Here is a 19,476-nt window from a genome sequence, read left to right as displayed (position 1 = left end):
GAGAGCCTACTTACTTTATAAGGCTCTAGGTACATGCATATCTAGAATAATTTCATCCACTATTTATTATATACTGTAAGAAATCTATGAGTTGAAGCTTCCTAAAATCCATAAAATTGAAAAGTGAAAAGGAGTTACTAATGAATACCATCAAGTATGTTATTATTTTCTAAGATACTGATAGTTCAATTTATCGTTCAAACCATGCAAAAATGCTTGAAATAATAGATGTTAGAGCATACTCCCTAATGGATAGAGATAATGATAACAAGAATTATGTTACCTTCTTTACAACTTTCTTAGATGTCAATACTATAACCATGTCATGACATACAACAAATTATCAATCCAACAAATTAACTATGAATCAATATGTTTAGTTACTTTTTGACGTAGGAAATCTTCAATGTACCCACAGTATGCACAATCAATGCATACATTATATTTGCCCTAGGAATTTAACTCCCAACTAGTTAAATCTTCAATAGAGAATGGTTAAGGCCCCTTTTATCCGACTCCTCGAAAAGATTTAGAGACTAGCAAAGTCTATACTAAACCCATTCTTTCATTACTATCGGGACTCTATCCAACCCTTATAAACCTTCACATCGAGACTTTATATCTCTACCTTCAATAAAGAATACCCGTGCATATATAACCAACCACTATACCATAGACTTAACCATAAAACCTTCTATCGCTTTGATAATGTTAGACTTATACATGAAACCCCATATTCGCGCTATTCCTTTATAATTCTCTTACAAAGGAATATACATAAAACAATGCATAAACCATACCTTTTCCACCTTTTCCTCAGCCTCTACACATTTCTCGAGGTCACCTTTATCGCAATCAGGATATTGACTCCTCCGCAGTCACACTATACACTCTACCTCCCGCCTCCGATATGCGATCATATTCCAGATTTCAAATCACATATACCACACTTAATAACTTTTTGGGTCTGCTCTTATTGCATGCCTCAATACTCCTCCATCGATAAAGCACCATTGTATGTTGCGATGCAATCACTCTGTTGCTCGCATTGGTGATCGCAATCGCTAAAGGCTTGTGGCTTGTTCAAGTATCAATGCAGTTGTGCTATGTGATATTTATTAAAGCCCCTCCACCATTGATCAAGCATACGATCCAACGGTCTACAATGATATCACATATCGCAATCGCTATGATCTCAGATCTTCGATATCTCCCAAAAGGTTTCCGCCGATGCGACTTATTCCTGGTCGTTGATCTTCTAGATCTAACGAATGCTGTGCAACGATACTTCACTTCTCGCCCATCTCTTTACTTGCGTTTTAACACCATTTCTTCAAGGTTTTCTCTATGGGTTCGGGTTTCTTCAATGGTTATTGTGGTTTTCTCTTCCGCTATTCCGCTACACTCCCTCTTGGGCTTAACTCTGTGAGTTCTTTACTCACAATCACTCCAAAGCTTTACTTCGATCCTTCAAATGGATTCAAAGATCCATTACGAGGCTCTGTCTCACTCTTCTTTGCTATGTGTATTCTCTGAACTCTGCCTGTATACACACACATTTATACAGAATTCCGATTCACACATACATTATCATTCAACATTTGAACCACACATTTATACAGTCTGGAATTAAGTCACTGTATATACATATATGAACGAAGAATTACATATCAAGTTACTCTATCTCTCTTGCCTGATTCTTCTAATTAGTGGCCTCTATTCCAATTCTGCCCATAGGCTTACAAACACTCCAAATGTCTAACCTTTTTCTCACCTGTCTAACTTGTCTAACCTCTGAATTATACAAAAAGATCACAATTTATACAAAAGTGGATTCATGAACCAATTCTAGTTCAGAGCCAGAAATATCTCACTCTCTCCTAAAGAATCTCTTCAACTCCACTCTTTTCTAAACAAACTCTAAGTCAAGCTTTCAAATCCCTCATATCCTATTCAAACCAAATAAATCTAATTGTCTGGCCTGATCTCCACACAGGGAGGATCAATCAACCACTATACCCTTTTTCTCATATTTTACAATAAATAAAACACTCTCACACATTTAAATAAATAAAAATAACTAAACTCTTGCCTTCCAACCCTTTGTTAGTGACAACATGTGATCATCCCATCACATTGCTAACTAGGTCTAAATGCTCCTGCATCAGACTCCCAAGGTTGAAATAATTCACGGACTCCTGTTCATCAGTCTTTCTACTTCCTCTGTTGTAAACTTCATCAGATTTCATTTCCCAATTGGCTACCTGATCCCCTTCATCTACAGGTGCATTTACTGCCTCCTTTGTTTCTCTTGGGTGCCAAACTCGGTGTTGTGGGTGTCCTTTTGCTTTGCATTCATAAGCATCTCCTTTGCATAACGTTTTGGTGCTGATACCCTACATAAGCATCTCCCTCTGTCTATAAACCATTTTCTTTATGATGTCCTATATATCCTTCCATCTTCCCTTGACTCGCTGACTTTGACAATTCTTCATGCTCATCACCTTTGTAGTTTTCATCATCCACCTATCCAATAACTTAAGTAGAGTCCTTCCAATCTCAAAAGAAGATTGGTTCTTGTTTAATACAAAAACATATAACCTTCTAACTATATATTGTTCCCCGACTGCAAATATTTTAGTTATTGAACTTTGTTCAATTCCTTCCATTTTTCTATCAACTTTATCTGAACTACTCACCAGTTTTCCAATTGAAACCTCAAGATAAACTCTTAACATTTAAACCCCCTTTGTATTAAGAACAAAATATGTTTGTAAACTGTACTTTCACACCCTCTGCAATCTTCTTCCTCTTTTGCAATAACTTGTTTAAGAGCTGTGCCAACTCTCCTTCCTCTATTCCAAGCTTCTGAACCAACTCGTCACTTACTTTCATCTTCTTGTTTCCATAAGGAAAACTGACTTTCTGCAATTCCAGAATTTACACCTTCCTTCATGTTTACTTGTGCAAACATATCTCCAAGAGTAGTTTGTCCTTCATCCTGAAAACCACATTCAACAATTAATAACTCAAAATCAGAAAATATATTACATTTTCCATCTCTTTCCTCATTAACTCTGCTCCATAATTTTTCTGATTTGTCATCCTCTTGATGTATATATGACATATCAAACTTGTCATGTTGTCTTCTCTTGAAAAAGTCTTCTTTGTCTTCACTTTGTTCTGAATGCTTTCTAAGTTCTGAATCATGTTCTTTGCTCTTCTCCTTGGCCTTCCTTCCTTTCACACTCCTTTTCATTCTTCCTGTTCCTTCCTTACAAATCTGTAAGCCACTAAGTTGTCTTTTCCATTCCTCCTTTGTTTCAATCAAAATCTGCCAATCTCTAAGTTTAGAACCTAAAGTTCTATTTGTTTCTATACAAGAAACAAAATCACCATATACCATAGGTTTTCCATTCCACTATAGAGTCCCTTTCACAAGAGTGAAAATTACTGTCAACACCATGAATATCACCTTCCACTGTTCCCCTGGATTGCTCACTGCATATGCATAGTTCACAGAAGCATTCTTACCTTCATCCTCTAAGATTGCTTGTTTATTTTCAGTTTGTTGTTTACATTCACCTTTACTCTTTTTGCAATTTGTACAAATAACATTGTCTTCAATTTCTAGTTGTGCATCAGTGTCTACCAACCTCTCTTTGAGTTCCTATTTATCCTCTTTTCCTTTCTTCTTCATAACCTTGAATGGATTAACTGTACCTCCTTGGGTTGAATTTTCTTTATAAACCTTGGTTCTACCATCTTCCATAATACACTCTTTAGTAAGAGTCCCTTCCATTAATGATCCATTATGTCCTTTCAAGATAATTTCTTGTCCATTAACTATCAATACATGTTCATAATTTTTGAATAAAAATTGAAGAGATAATTCCATTACCTAAAGTGTTTGTATTGCATCTACACTCATGTTTGCTCTTTTCATAATGTCATCTTCATACCTCTTTTCTACTTCTACTTTGGCTATTTGCAATTTCCTTTTGTCTTCAGACTGTCTGCCATATTTCTGCCAAGTATTACTGGATTCATCATCTTCATCTCCTTTAGTAGTCTTCAACATTTGTCCATCTCCAGTGTCCTTGAACACATGGTTAATCAATAATTGTTCTATGACATCCATCTCTTCTAACAATTCCGTTTCTTTAGCAACTTGCATAAACATATCTTCTAAAGGTTGTTCATCACTTGCATACATGCACAAATCATTAGTTTCAAAAATACTAGGCTCCTTTTTCTTTGATGTTTCAATCATCACATCTCTCTACTGATTTGAACTTGTCCAACAGTTCAATAAATCATCAATGATTCCTTCCTCAGTAAGGTAAACCTCTTGCTTGTGTCTACAATAGCTATCTTCCATCTCTAACTCAGCTGCTCTGAGTTCTTCTCCTAATTTGATATGCTTTCTCCTTTATCTGTTTCTACAATAGCTTCCACTTTATCTTCTTGCATTTCATAGTCCAACCATACCTTTGGTTCTCTTGACATTTTTCTAGCAGCACTATCATGGCATCCATAATTGCCTTCAATTTTGTAATTTCTTTGTCAAATGCCTCTTGACTCATCTTCTCTCCTTTTCCTTTTTCCTTGGCATCTTCCTTTCTTTCGTTGTGGCTTATCTCTGAACCCCTACTATGACTATCAGTAGTCATTTCCTCACTATCTCTATGAGCTTCTCACTCACTATGAGCTGCACTAAGCCTCTGTGACAACAAGTCCTTCCTGTTGTCACTTACCTCACCAATCCCTTCTCTGGACTTGGTCTTTTGGCAAGCACCGGTTCTCTATCTCTGGAACCTCTTAAGCATTCTCTTCTGCTCTTTTTAGGCTTGTATCCTCAACTCACCTTCTCTTGATAACACTTTAATTGTCCTCCATGTCCAACTTTCAGCTAGAATATTTAGGTTCACTGCCACTAACACAACTCCTCTCTTTCTTTACACAGTCTGCTACTGTGTGTTGATGTTATCACTCTCTTCCCTTATAAAAACAATTCAAATGAACCAATATCAAAATAAAACTCATACCTATTGATCTATCTCTTTCATCTTTCACTGGCTGGGCAATACACATGCTGCTTAACTTTTCGTCGTCTGCACTTCAATTCTTTTCAACTAAATTTTTGTTCTTGCTAAGTACATCCATATTCACTTTCTTTCCTTACAATATCTTTGCTGCAATTTCTTCACTTGCTCCTTTGTCACAACTCCTTGTTGGAATTTCATTACCTGCTACTTGCATTCACCTACACATACCATTAAAACTTTAAAACTTACCAAATCCTTTCTGATCCTAGCTTCCTCAAATCCCTTTTCCAGAGTTTCTCTTGAATGAACCAATTGAAGTCTTCATTGCCTGTAACATTTTAGAACTCTTCTATGCATGAATCATTGTACTCTATTCTCCCTCTGTATCAGATCCATTACAATGTTAATTATATATATGTTGGGAATAAAATTCAGTCCCTCAATCAATCTCCCCAAAGCATTAATCTTGCTCTGATACCACAAATGACGCAGGAAATCCTCAATGTACCCACAATATGCACAATCAATGGATACATTCTATTTGCCCTAGGAATTTAACTCCCAACTAGTTAAATCTTCAATAGAGAATGGTTAAGGCCCCTTTTATCCAACGCCTCGAACTGATTTAGAGACTAGCAAAGTCTATGCTAAACCCATTCTTTCATTACTATCGGGACTCTATCAAACCCTTATAAACCTTCACGTTGGGACTTTATATCTCTACCTTCAACAAAGAATACCCGTCCATATATAACCAACCACTATACCATAGACTTAACCATAAAACCTTCTATCGTTTTGATAATGTTAGACTTATACATGAAACCCCATATTCGTGCTATTCCTTTATAATTATCTTACAAAGGAATATACATAAAATAATGTGTAAACCATACATTTTCCGCCTTTTCCTCAGCTTCTGCACATTTCCCGAGGTTACCTTTATCGCAATTGGGATATCGGCTCCTCTGCAGTCACACTATACGCTCTACCTCCCACCTTCGATATGCGATCATATTCCAGATTTGAAATCACATATACCACACTTAATAACTTTTCGAGTCCACTCCTATTGCATGCCTCAATACTCCTCCACCGATAAAGCACCATTGTATGTTGCGATGCGATCACTCCGGTGATCGCAATCGCTAAAGGCTTGAGGCTTGTTCACGTATCAATGTAGTTGTGCGATGCGATATTTATTAAAGCCCTTCCACCATTGATCAAGCATACGATCCAACGGTCTACAATGATATCACATATCGCAATCGCTATGATCTCCAATCTATGATATCTCCCAAAAGGTTTCCAGTGATGCGACTTAATCCTGGTTGTTGATCTTCCGAATCCAACGGCTGTTGTGAAATGATACTTCACTTCTCGCCCATCTCTTTACTTGTGTTTTAACACCATTTCTTCAAGGTTTTCTCTATGGGTTCAAGTTTCTTCGATGGTTACTGTGGTTTGGTCTTCCGCTATTCCACTACGCTCCCTCTTGGGCTTAACTCCGTGAGTTCTTTACTCACAATCACTCCAAAGCTTTACTTCTATCCTTCAAATGGATTCAAAGATCCATTACGAGACTCTGTCTCACTCTTCTTTGCTCTGTGTACTCTTCGAATGTTGCCTGTATACACACACATTTATACAAAATTCTGGTTCACACATACATTATCATTCAACATTCGAACCACACATTTATATAGTTTGGAATTAAGTCACTGTATATACATGTATATATGAACGAAGAATTACATATCAAGTTACTTTATCTCTCTGGCCTGATTCTTCTAATAAGTGGCCTCTATTCCAGTTCTGCCCATAGGCTTACAAACACTCCAAATGTCTAACCTTTTTCTCACCTGTCTAACCTTTTTCTCACCTCTGGATTATAGAAAAAGATCACAATTTATACAAAAGTGGATTCATGAACCAATTCTGGTTCAGATCCAAAAATCTCTCACTCTCTCCTAAAGAATCTCCTCAACTCCACTCTTTTCTACACAAACGCTAAATCAAGCTTTCAAATTCCTCATATTCTATTCAAACCAAAAAAATCCAACTGTCTGGCCTGATCTCCACACAAGAAGGATCAATCAGCCACTATACCCTTTTTCTCATATTTTACAATAAATAAAACACTCACACATTTAAATAAATAAAATTAACTAAACTCTTGCCTTCCAACCCTTTGTTAGCCACACCATGTAATCATCCCATCACATGTTGACTAGGTCTAAATGCTCCTACATCACTTTTTAGGAAATAGTATATATGAACATGAAGAAAGAAAAATAACTTCATTTCCTTAGTTTAGTAAATATTCTGTTTATTTTTCAAAATTATTATTGAAACAAAATTATATTTAATTTTTACTATTATACTCATCACCTCTTACTAATTTTTTTTTTTTGAAAATTTAATATAAATATATATATAATAATAAAAAAACAACCTACAATGGGTGTGAAATTCAAACAAAAATTATATACAATTAATTGCAATAACAATTTTCATATCAAGAAATATCAAATATCCCTACACTCTATGAATTTAAGAGTGAAATTAAAAAAAACAAGTATACACACTTGTCAAAAAAAGGTCATTAAATATTAACACTTAAATGATGTTGATTTCATAAAAATCAGTGTTTTCTCCCTTTAAATAAAACTGATTGGAAATACATGTGCCGCATATGAAAGTGATTCGAAATCCATGTGGTTTATACTATGAAACAAATGGTCTTCTGGTTCGTTTCGTAGGGAGACGAGTGATGAGTTTGATGTGTCAGTGTTTTTACGGAGTCAATCAAATTTTGTATTAGTTTTTTTTTCCCAAGTTTTAAAAATACATACAAATTTTAATCCTAAAGGAGGTTTAGAATTAAAATTTTTATTAATGAAAAAAAATAAAATAATAAAGAACGTCTTTTTCAAAAATATATTAATTTCCTCGACTTTTTACTCGCTCTCTTTTAATTTTACACTAACATTGTCTTTGTTACAATCTATAACGATAAAATGGAAAGGAGAGTGGGTCGATGTGCACACATGTATGCTATGCTATGCTATGGAACAAACAAGACATTTACAGTTGACTATTGTGAAGAGGATTCTGGATTTTAAATGGTAATAAGAATTTATTTACATTATTTTTTAACGATTATTTTACATAAGTGGTATACAACAAAATAAATAATTTGGAATTGGTTATTTCAACTCCATACCCAAAAAACACTTTTCAGATTTGTGAAATGGTTGAAAAACGTTAATCAATTGCACCTATCATCTCTCTCAATAGAAAGGGAAAGTCAATAACGCCAAGGGGGTTGAGCACATCCCTACCCCTAAAACCCCTACAAATCCCTATACGGTTAGATCGCTTTTTCAGGAAATTGAATCCCCGGATCCAGGACCAACAAAGCCTCAAGAGGCTCGCCAGGGACAGGGCCACGTTTCAAATAAATCGCCACCACGCTACCAGCGGCAACCAAATTTCACCGCCACAAAACTAACTTTTTTTTCCATTGCTTCGCTCTCCCTCGCGCCACAACCGTCGAACTACGACTCAGATGAAGCATATTCCAGGCATATTCAACCCATATTGAATCTTACCCATCCAATTAAATTTAAAAAAAAAAGGCCAGTAACACACCATCTACCCAAAGTAAAAAAAGAAATGCCTATCGCGAATTATAAAGTAGTAAAAGAAAAAAAATAATAAATTATTGAAATAATTAATTTAATTTTATGTATAAAGTATTGAAATATTAAATCTACATTGAGATGTACCCTACCCCTGAAGTCTCAAGCGTGGCAAGAACTTGAGGAAGGTGAACTTAGTCAGCATTGCACATCAATCAATGATGAAGAAAACCACTCTACCAAATAATAACTTTTCGTGTACCAATCATCATTTCAAGGTCGATTCTCTGCTCAGTGGGAAGGACAGGGGGATGGCGCTCGAGTACAGTCTCATCCTTGTCTCACATGATTCTAGAGCCCGCGATGCCACCTCCCCTCTCCCTTGTGTGACCGTCGCCTCACAGTCACATCCTCTCTACCCTGTTATTCCTCCACCACCCTTCATCAGATCTTCACATGCTTCCCCTTCTAGCCCCCTCTCCCTTATTCCGGCCTCCCTCCATCACCCGGCTTCTATAAATGTACCCCTTCCCCTTCTCCCCCTCATTCTTCTCTTTGCCATTATCCCTCTCTGTTGGTCCTTCGCTCTCTGGTTCCCCTCGCTCTCCAGCGCTTCTGCTTCTCTCATGGCTCCGAAGAATTACTCCACCCCTGGTTCAAGTCGGGGAGGTGTGCGCAGTCGCGCAGCCTCCCGCCCGGCCCCTACCACTCGCACGGAGACATCTACTAGGCGCGTGGCTCTGTGCTATGCGGTGACGGTTAATCCAAAAAATTAGCAACGAATTTCAAATTTAGAAGCCCAAGCAAATGTTCTCTGTAGAGAGGTCTCTACTGAGGAGGTTAACGCTGACTTTGCCTAGATTCCGGACCCTGCTTTCACTCGGGCGCGTGAAAACCTCTACGCGCGTACTATCGAAACATGGTGTCAAATGAAAACCATCATGGGGCTAGCAATGTAGGAACAAGAGGAATGCACCAAGGCTTTGGAAACAAAGATTGACCGACTTACTAAGAAGTTCGTGATGTATGTTGAAGTGATCCACCACTACAGATCCATCACTCAAGATGCTCTGCATTACACTGTTATCAAGAAGAAGGCAACAATGAAGGTCCATTCAATTGCTAAAGGATCCCCTAGCATCAAGAAAGAGGATGTTGGGGCCACCACAAGTCGACCGATCACCACCACGCAATAGGGGGGAAGCTCTAAGGAGACTCCCATTCGTCTGGATGAGGATCTGGTCACCACCAACCAGGAGTGATGTCGACTCCTTCCTTCCTTGTTTTTCTTCCTTTGTTCATGTTCCTCCTCCGTGAAAGGCTTTCTGTCACAGAGAAAAACAACAGCTGCTTGGTCGGCCACGATAAGGATTTCTTCTCTTTTCTCGGCTTCTATACTTTCAATTTTGAGAATGTTGTAAATAGGGCACCTCTCGGTTTCCACCTATGTACTTAGAACCCTCTTTTTTCATGGTCGTACTATTAAAAAAACAATTCTATGGCCATCACAAAGAATTCGATTGAACCTTTTATCGAATTCTCTCCCACACAACTCAAATTTTATAATCTAACAATTTACCAAGTAATATATTTTATCTTATTTAAAAAAAAAAAAAAAAAATCTACATTGAGATAATAAATCCATATAATGGAACAATAGAAAATATATTTAAGAAACCAAGTAAAAGAAATAACACTACCATGTTTCTATGAAGACAATAAAATAGTTTAAACAAAGTACAAGCCACTACTATGTTTCTATGAAAGACAGTAAAATAGTTTAAACAAAGTACAAGAAGAGAGAACAAAGATTATTTAACTTTATATAAGCTGAATATGAACAAATGAAAATGTCATTCACTTTTTTCTTAATCAAAATTTATAAACAAAAATCACTATATTAAATACGCTTGATGAAAGTAATCGAAACAACATTGTAATATCGCAATTTTTTAAAACTAATAAAAAGTTAGATCGAATAATTTTCCCATAAGTCATGATTGAACAAAGTGTAAAAAAATAAAAGTACGATAGGGAAAAGACAGTAGGATTGAGACAAAAGCAAAGAGAATCTCAAATTATAATTGTAAATGGAGTATTAAGATATTAATTATACATATAATAATAAAATATAAAATATATGCTAAAATGGATTATCTTCATAAAATGGGTTAAGATTTAGAGTACTTCACAAATCAATAATTAAAAAAGATATATTTAATATATTGTAAATGGAGTATTAAGATATTAATTATACATATAATATTAAAACATAAAATATATGTTAAAATGGATTATCTTCATAAAATGTTTTAAGATTCAAAGTACTTCACAAATCAATAACTAAAAAGATATATTTATTATTTATTTAAAAAAATATGTAATTAAAAACCATTTTTTATTTAAAAACTATATAATATGTAAAGTTATATTTCTTAAATTTTAATGATTAAATTGATTTATAAGAGCGAATCTTTTATTTTATAAATAAAAAGTTTTATGATATTTAAATTAATTATAATTTTTAAATTAAATAATAAAAATTATAGTCAAACTAACGTGGCATACATTTGTCTAACTTAAAGTAATTATATCTAGCTTAATAATAATTTTAAAATTAAATTAGAAAATAATCCATTTGTCTAACTTAAAGTAATTATATCTAGGTTAATAATAATTTTAAAATTAAATTAGAAAATTATTGAGTAAAAAGACATGAAAAGAAAAAGGGGTCCTACCCCTACATGGAGGGAAAGAAATTATTGAATAAAAAGACATGAAAAGAAAAGGGTCATAAAATTATTGAATAAAAACAAAGACATGAAAAGAAGAGGGTCATAAAATTATTGAATAAAAAGACATGAAAAGAAAAAGGTCATACACGGAGGGAGGGAGGGAGGATATGAATATGAAATTATTGAGGAAAAATTTTGACCACATACCATACCATACCATTCATTATGTGAATGTAGCTTTTAAGCAAAATGATGGAGGACCTTTGAGAGGAGGAAATGTGTAGATATTGTTGTGCCAGCAGGGGGGCAAGATTTGTACACCTAACAAAAAAAGAGTTGCCAAGGGTAAGCGTGGGGTATGTAAGAGAGAGCTTTATTACGGGGTCCCTATCGTGTGCGTTGAACCTTTGCTCAATAAAATTAGAGAGAAAAGCGGAATTGAGAGGCATGGCCCACCGCCAATTGGACAGGACTTCGCACCTAATTCCAGTGTGGACCGGAGTACGTCTCAGTGCCACAAGCTGCCACGTCTTCAAAGTTCGCCTAAAACCGACATGATTACCGGCTACTCTGAAAAAATCGCAGCTGCCAGTTAACGGACAGACCTCCTGCAGAAAGATCCCCCACCGGCGCGGACTCAGGTTCCCCACAGGCAGCTACCTGACAACGAACACGTGTCCGGACCCTAAACGACAAAAGTTTGAGACACGTGGCATCAAAAACCGCCATGCCTAAAGACTACACATGAACGAACGCTGCACTGTGCCTCGTTTTCCATTCCATAAATGGTCGAACTGGCCCTTATAGTGAACGTCCACTCGTCCTTTCCCGGTAACGGCGGTTACTCTCGGGCGTAGTTGCTGGCTCTCACGACAATCCCCATAAACATCCGAATTGGCCGGCAAAGAGGTCAACAGCCGGAAATTTTACCGTAAAAGCAAGAACCACGGTTAGTGGCGAGATATACTTTTACCGTAAAAGCAAGAACCAAGGTAAGTGGCGAGATATATATATATATATATATATATATCCAGAGAGGTAAGTGGCGAGATATTGCTTTTTGGGGGATGAGAAGTGGAAATTAAAGAGACGTGACAGAACTATTGAAGCTCTGTTTGATAACGTAATCTTCTTCCGGTGTTATCGGCGGCTCGATTTCCCTCAGCACACGGTTTTCAGTTTCCGGCGGGCTGCCCATCAAATTTAAATAAACTATTGATTTTTCATTAAAAGTTTATATTTTTCTATATTGAAGCATTGTTCTCTCAATATGTATTGACTTTATAAAAAACTTTTAAGCACTAACAAATGATTATATTTTTTTATACACGCAAAGGAATATTCACTTGCCAAAACATTTTGAAATTGTTGCAAGCAGATGAGATTATCCCCACGTCTCAATTAGATGACATTATATTTTGCAGGGAATATTATTCATGGGAAGATTTTAGGGTCAATTTGATATCTTAGTTTCCTGTTGGGACACTCATTTGGTTACACTTATCTATTTTTTTATTTATTATAGAAAAAAATATAGTTTTTATTATTTTTAAAAGACAATATAAGTAAATTTAATTATGGGAAAAAACATCAATTTTTATTATTTTTAAAAGAGAATATAAGTAATGTGATTTTTGTTTATCAAATAAAATAAAATAAAAGATGGAAAAGATTAATGTGTTTTTTTACATGTATATTTGGAATTTTATTGAAAATTTGATTTTAATATTAAAAATGATATTGATAAAAGGTTGTTGAACTCTAAACTTTTTTGAAAACCTTTGTTTTCTAGCTTAATTTCAAGTCATTCAATTGAAGATTCAATTTTGGGGCCCATAACTTTGTAGAGTAAATTTAAATAAGATAAGGATTTTTCTTGTCACAATGTTATCCAAACATATTAATGCCAAGAGACTAGTCCCTCATCATATCATTTATGAAGAATTTGGTACAACACCACTCATTGTTTTAGTGGTTTTTCATGGTATGACCATGATAAATAGTCTTAGATGGATTGGCTACTCACATTGTGGTCTTATTAGATAACCATATCTTTCTCTCAAATCCTCTATGGTGCAAAAATTATGTGATATTAATTCATGTTGGCATGTGAGAACCTCTTCATTGATGAAACCTCATTGCCCCTAAATTTACAAACCATAGAGAGATAAACAAGGGTATTGGCATATTGAGGTATGTAGAGCCTACCTTAGGTGCACATGCTCTTAGCCCAAAAGGCCACTTTCTCCAAGCGTCAAAACTACCCAGTTTTTTTTTATCTCCAATGCCATTGAAGGGTTCATTCAACATTGAGGGCACTCCCAACTCTAGTTATCTTACAACCTAAGGGTTTGCTCCAATCAATGTCGCATAGAGACAAATCACCATATTTGTCATATCTACTCTTTAGACCCTATGAGGACCACTTTAAATTTTTATGCTCTCCTTACAAAAAGATTAGAGGATAGTACTTTTGTCTCTTCCCATATTTATTTGGCTCCATTCAAACACCCATGGCTTGTGAAAACTAAAGATGCTTGAGCCTCTTCCTCTAGGAGATGTTTGACTTTATCCAATGGATTACCAAAGGCGAGTGCCATTAACGGACATGCACTAGGGTTATTATTACCTCATACTTTTAATGCTTTGACACTAGTACGAGGAGACCCCATGGCATCCAAGACGTCATAGATCTAATCTTTGTCATGACCTTGCCCATCACACATTTATTTGCAACCTTGAATGTTATAATTGCTTCTCCAAAGCAACATATTTCAATTAGGTAACCTCCTTGATCTTGTGCTTCTTCATTGTTCTTAATCTCATTACATTAATGCAATCCTTTTAGTTATTTTCTTAGTCTTTTTCTTCTTCTAAGTTGTTTTTCATTTGATATGCATTATCCCCTTCTCTTTACATTTCCACTTATTATATTCTTTACAATCTCTCTTTTCAAAAGAAAGAAAAAGCCTTAGCGGTCACCAACTTCGCTTTTGTTGACACATTCTCAAACTTAATGTTCAACAACATCATCATTTGTAGACAAAACTCAAACAACTAAAATAACCCAAAATTGATATGAAAGAGTCATACTTCTCTTCCTATTAAATGCATTTGGATTTTAGGTTGTTTACCTCTTTCTTTACATTTAAGAAAAATAATCTTTTTACTATTTAAAAATGATTGTGAATTAAAAAAAACGGATATCTCACATTATCATATACTTTAAAATAACATTTAAATAAGACTTAAATGAAAACTAATATCTCATATTATCACAATATGATACTTCAATGTGATGTACAAAAACATATATGGTTTTGAATTACAATTTAACGTTTGAATTAACGAAACTTTACAATCTTATACACCAACTTTAATTTTAAACGAATATTGTTATTTAAATTAAATAAAAACAAACACAATACTCAAAATAATTCAGATGAGAAAAGGACATTTTGTCCACATTAATTAATTTCCCCTTTCTTGCGTATGGTGGGGAAGTTGTGTAAAGTTTCCAAGGTAGATAGGATAGTTAAAGTTTTAGTTAAGCAAAGTTGACAACTCTATAACTTGTCAAAACACAACACGACACAATGGACAAATAAGTTTGGTGTAGAGGTTAGGGGTGCCAACTAATTCCAATGACTAGTTATTATTATTTCATATCAAACAATGCATTATTATTATTATACTATACATTTTGCATAGTGCCATGCCATATTATAAACTGAATTGAATTCACTTTCATAGCCCCTTCCATATAAATTGAAGATGGGAAAGATGATTGAGACGTTAGTGCTAAGTAGGGACCATAGGCTAACTATATACCCCATAGTTGAGGCTAATGCAAATTATTTAAGTCTAGATTTGCTGGACTTGGTTGTAGGGGCGGTTTATTTTATTTTTAGAAAAATCCGAAATCCGTGGCATTATCATTTCATTTGGAAACAGGAAACATATATATTTTATCACCTCCACTGACATCGCATCGCTTAAAATGCGTAAGGTCAAAAAACGGGTATAAAAAATGCTCCAAAAACCATGTCCACCACACTGACAACTCCCTCCCGGGTTCACATGATGCACTCCCTTGACTGAAAGCGATTGGTAATGTGAAAACCGTGGGATTGGAAGGAAAGCTCCGGCATGTGACGGGAAAATACATGGGGGCGTCAATTACAGGTCATTGGAAACGGACTCAAACACTGTCTTATACTGGAAAATGGAAAATGGAAAATGGGGGGATGCTTATAATTTTGTTTGTGTTACGCAGCAGGAGGAGTCGAAGATGATGACTACCACGCGTCTCATTTTCGATTTCCATTCGCGGCCCAGTCGTTGAAGCGAGACTCTCTTTATACAGTCAGTCTCATATACATGCAGTGACAGTTATAAAATTCCATTCTTTCCTCGCCCAGGAGGTACAGGAATGGAGAAAACACAGGAAGAGGCGCAAAATCCCAATAGGGATTCAAGTTCAGCTTCGGCTCCTAACTGCTCCGAGGTACAGAGTACTGTGGGCATGTCGCTTGAAGCTCCCACTCGACTTGGTTCTTCGGCGTCCGCTGATCGGATACTGTGGAGGAGCAGAAGAAAGCTGACGAAACAGCGCTCCTGGTCCAGCGAGTCGTCCCGCGAGGAAGCCTGGCGGAGGAAAAAGGACCAGTTCGTGGTGGAGAAGGGGTCTGTCGATGGCTCCTGCAAAAATGCCGCGGATCGAAGCTGCTGGCCTGTCCATGGCGTCAAGTCCAGGCCTAGAGCGCGGAGCCTGACTGACGAGGATTTGGATGAGCTCAGAGGATTTATCGACTTGGGCTTTCGATTCAGTTACGAAGAAGAGCACCACGAACTCTGCAACACTCTGCCGGCCCTGGACTTATATTATGCCGTCAATAGGCAGTACATTGGCTCTAAATTCAGGTCCCTTTCTTTTTCTTCTTCTTCTCCTCCTTCTTCTTCTTCGCCTGCTTCGGCCACGGATCGATCCTCTTGCGGAAGTCCAATGAGCCCCCTCTGCGACACATGGAGAATCGCAAGTCCAGGTAATCTCATTTCCATTTGCATCTTTTTTATTTAAAGCCCAATCTATAACCAGTGGGAGTAATTCAATTCAGAATCGGACATTGTTATTTAATTTTTTTGATATACATATAAGCGGGGTTTACAACTTCGATCCAATCCAAATATGCATGACGCTTTTGGGGGATTGGTCTGAGCGAAATTCAATAGATGGCGATAGTGAAATTTATGACCGTGGGTGCGTACTTTCCCATCCACGGGTAAACAAGGATAGAGTTACAGCAGTAGTTTTCTTCATTTTCTTTTCAGTTGTTTTTGCCATGTTCATTCCCAGAATTGAGTTTCTTTGTGCAGAGTCTTTTTATGTGGTAAAATAATGAATCTTTCATTGATTTTTTTCGGGGGCCGTGTGCAGGTGACAATCCTCAGCATGTGAAGACCAGACTTAGACACTGGGCTCAAGCAGTTGCATGCTCTATTCGCCAGTGCTGCTGATTTGCATGGAGTTGATGCGTTTTTGGGTGATTTCTGAAGACTTACTAAGCTTATTTCTAACAATGATCAGGGTAGGACTGAGCACTGGTGACTTAACATTGTCATAACTGGCATCCAATGATGCCCATGGAGAGACTAACCATGGATGGAAAATCGCTAATCATTCTTTTGGGTTTCATCTATGTACAGAGAAATTTGTAAGAAATAGTAACCGGTGCCTTTTTTTCCTTTTTGGCAGTTTCACATCACACCCTGTTACTGTCTCTGTCCTGTTCTCTTGCCTTTGAGAGTTTTTCCTTTGGCTACTTATTTAATGAAATTCCAGCATCGAAAGGTCTCCAGTTCTTTTGGAAGAAAAAAAAAAATTTGATTTAATTTTTTTTATCAGATTCCTCTTGGTAACAACATCTATATATAAATGTTGGCATAAATTAATTAATAAGCTGTGTTGTCGCTGGCTAAGCTTAGCTTCATACATAACTCCATATTTATAAGGCACCTGCATTCTCATAGCGACATGCAATTTCCTATGCATACCCTACATAGAAATGATACTTTCTTTGTTCTAACTTTCCATGAAAAGTTACCATAAATCATATGTTATTAATATTCTTTAAGCATTGGATTGCATTTCCGGAAGCAAGCCATAGAAACATGAACCTGTAACCTCGGTCTTTAATTTTCTTCAACGTTTTAAAATGTTACAGGGAGAGTTGGGCAGTTAATTTTGGTTGAGATGCCAAAACTAAAATGGCATTCGTAGCAGATTTTCAGCTAGTGTGTTGGCAACTGTGAACACAAATGCAACTATAACTTCATATTCAATTAATCCCCATATGCGAATCCTGTCAACTCTATGTTTTAATCGTGTATCTTCATGCTAAGATGGGCAAATTGCAGATACAAAGACCTTATATTTCCACACATAAGATCCCTTTGCATGAAAGTGAATCCTAAAAATATCTCTATCTCTATTCTTCTCAACAACACACAGAGAACAGCAACATAAACAAGATACAAAGAATTCCATATGTTGCAAGGGACCAATTATGTAATTTTTCTAACCATATACAATTAAGAACTCCCTATGGACCAATTATGCAACTTTTCAACAACCAGGCTAAATAATTAGTAAACCACCGGGGTTATTATGCAACTTTTCAACAACCAGGCTAAATAATTAGTAAACCACCGGGGTGTGTCATCCCACCGGGTCAATTTCCCTTGAGACTCAGTATGTTTACCATGAAATTGTTCGCTAGCGAGTGCGTCATTAATGACCAGCGTAACTGACAGTAACAGCCTAACATGTGAAGACAAACAATGGCTAACTTTGGTCGCCCCTCCAACTAAAGAGACATCTTTCTTGCTGTAATTTCAGTCCGTTCTTACTCCTACCTCGGGAGAAGTTTGATCTTTACATCACAGTCACGGGAGTACAACATTATTCCATCAAAATAATATATATCATAGGATAGCAACATTATTCCATCAAAATAATATATATCATAGGATAGCAGAGACATGAAAAGCACGTAAGGTAAGTATTAAAAAAAAGGGTTTGCTGGTAAAGACGACGAGACTCCAGATGAACCAAAGCGCAGTACCTTTGAACCATGGAAGTACTAAAGAAATAGGAAACTATATAGCATGGGAAGTTAAGGTGGTTTTTAGTTATGTGAATTTTGAGATCATTGGTCGGTCTAATTTATGGTTTGAGTAGTTAAGATCTAGGAGTATCTTAAGTCATTAAAATTATCTCGGGATAGTTTGGGTCACACCATACTTTAGCATAGTTGAGTAGTTCGAACCAGGGGCATCGACTAAGTCATCAAAATTATTCAGGGATAACACTTTGCTTGGGTGATACTAGCCCTTAGCAAAGGCAAACCTATACCTGTAGAGGTGATACTAGCCCTTAGCAAAAACAAACCAATAACATTTTGACCACAAAATACCTTAACAAAACACCTTATAACCTTTACTTTCACCATCTACTTTAAACCCATAAGCAATTTAATTATTAAAATTTGACAAAATTCAAAATATTTATATATATAATAAAAAATTTAAAATTAATTAAATTATTAAAAATAATATAAAATATAAAATTAATAATAAATATATAACCTAATTAAATTATTATAATCAAAATATACATTACCACAATAACCAATAACATTTATACTATAAGATTCACTTTTTATAAAATATAAGTTTTGAAATTTGTTTTGTTAAATATTTTTTGAATTTTTAAGAATGTATGGTTTACAACTCTATCTAACATTTAACTAAGTTTTATTCTAGCTTTTTATTTTTATGTGAAAATGATATGGATACTCAAGTGTTTAGTTATATTAATTTGTATGGATAATGTTTTGTTAAATTTTTACTTATATTTTTATATAAAAATGATATTATATTATGTTTTCATATGTTGTGTGGTAGATTAAAGTTTAAAAATAAAATATATTATTATATAATAATAATATTTGGTTAATTTTTAAGAATATTTAAGTTGTACTATAATTT

At 35.6% G+C, this 19,476-nt stretch overlaps 1 protein-coding gene across 1 annotated transcript; it reads left to right on the top strand.

Moving 5' to 3' along the window:
• The first annotated feature begins 15,438 nt into the window (after positions 1 to 15,438).
• On the top strand, positions 15,439 to 17,192 carry LOC149168257 (uncharacterized). The gene is made up of 2 exons (XM_089426920.1): positions 15,439 to 16,472; positions 16,865 to 17,192. The coding sequence occupies exons 1-2, from the start codon at positions 15,860 to 15,862 to the stop codon at positions 16,942 to 16,944; spliced, it is 693 nt and encodes a 230-aa protein (XP_089283046.1). The 5' UTR covers positions 15,439 to 15,859; the 3' UTR covers positions 16,945 to 17,192.
• Positions 17,193 to 19,476: the final 2,284 nt, after the last annotated feature.

The sequence above is a fragment of the Pinus tabuliformis genome, chromosome 4_2 (assembly GCF_031772625.1).
Source record: "Pinus tabuliformis cultivar Carrire ecotype Pingquan chromosome 4_2, CPIR1, whole genome shotgun sequence".
Classification (NCBI taxonomy): Eukaryota; Viridiplantae; Streptophyta; class Pinopsida; order Pinales; family Pinaceae; genus Pinus; species Pinus tabuliformis.
This window is presented reverse-complemented; position numbering and strand designations above follow the sequence as displayed.

Coding starts and splice junctions, on each gene's coding strand:
- LOC149168257 (XM_089426920.1), top strand. CDS start 15,860: ATGGAGAAAACACAGGAAGAGGCGCAAAATCCCAATAGGGATTCAAGT. Junction 16,473..16,864: donor ATGGAGAATCGCAAGTCCAG/GTAATCTCATTT, acceptor GGCCGTGTGCAG/GTGACAATCCTCAGCATGTG.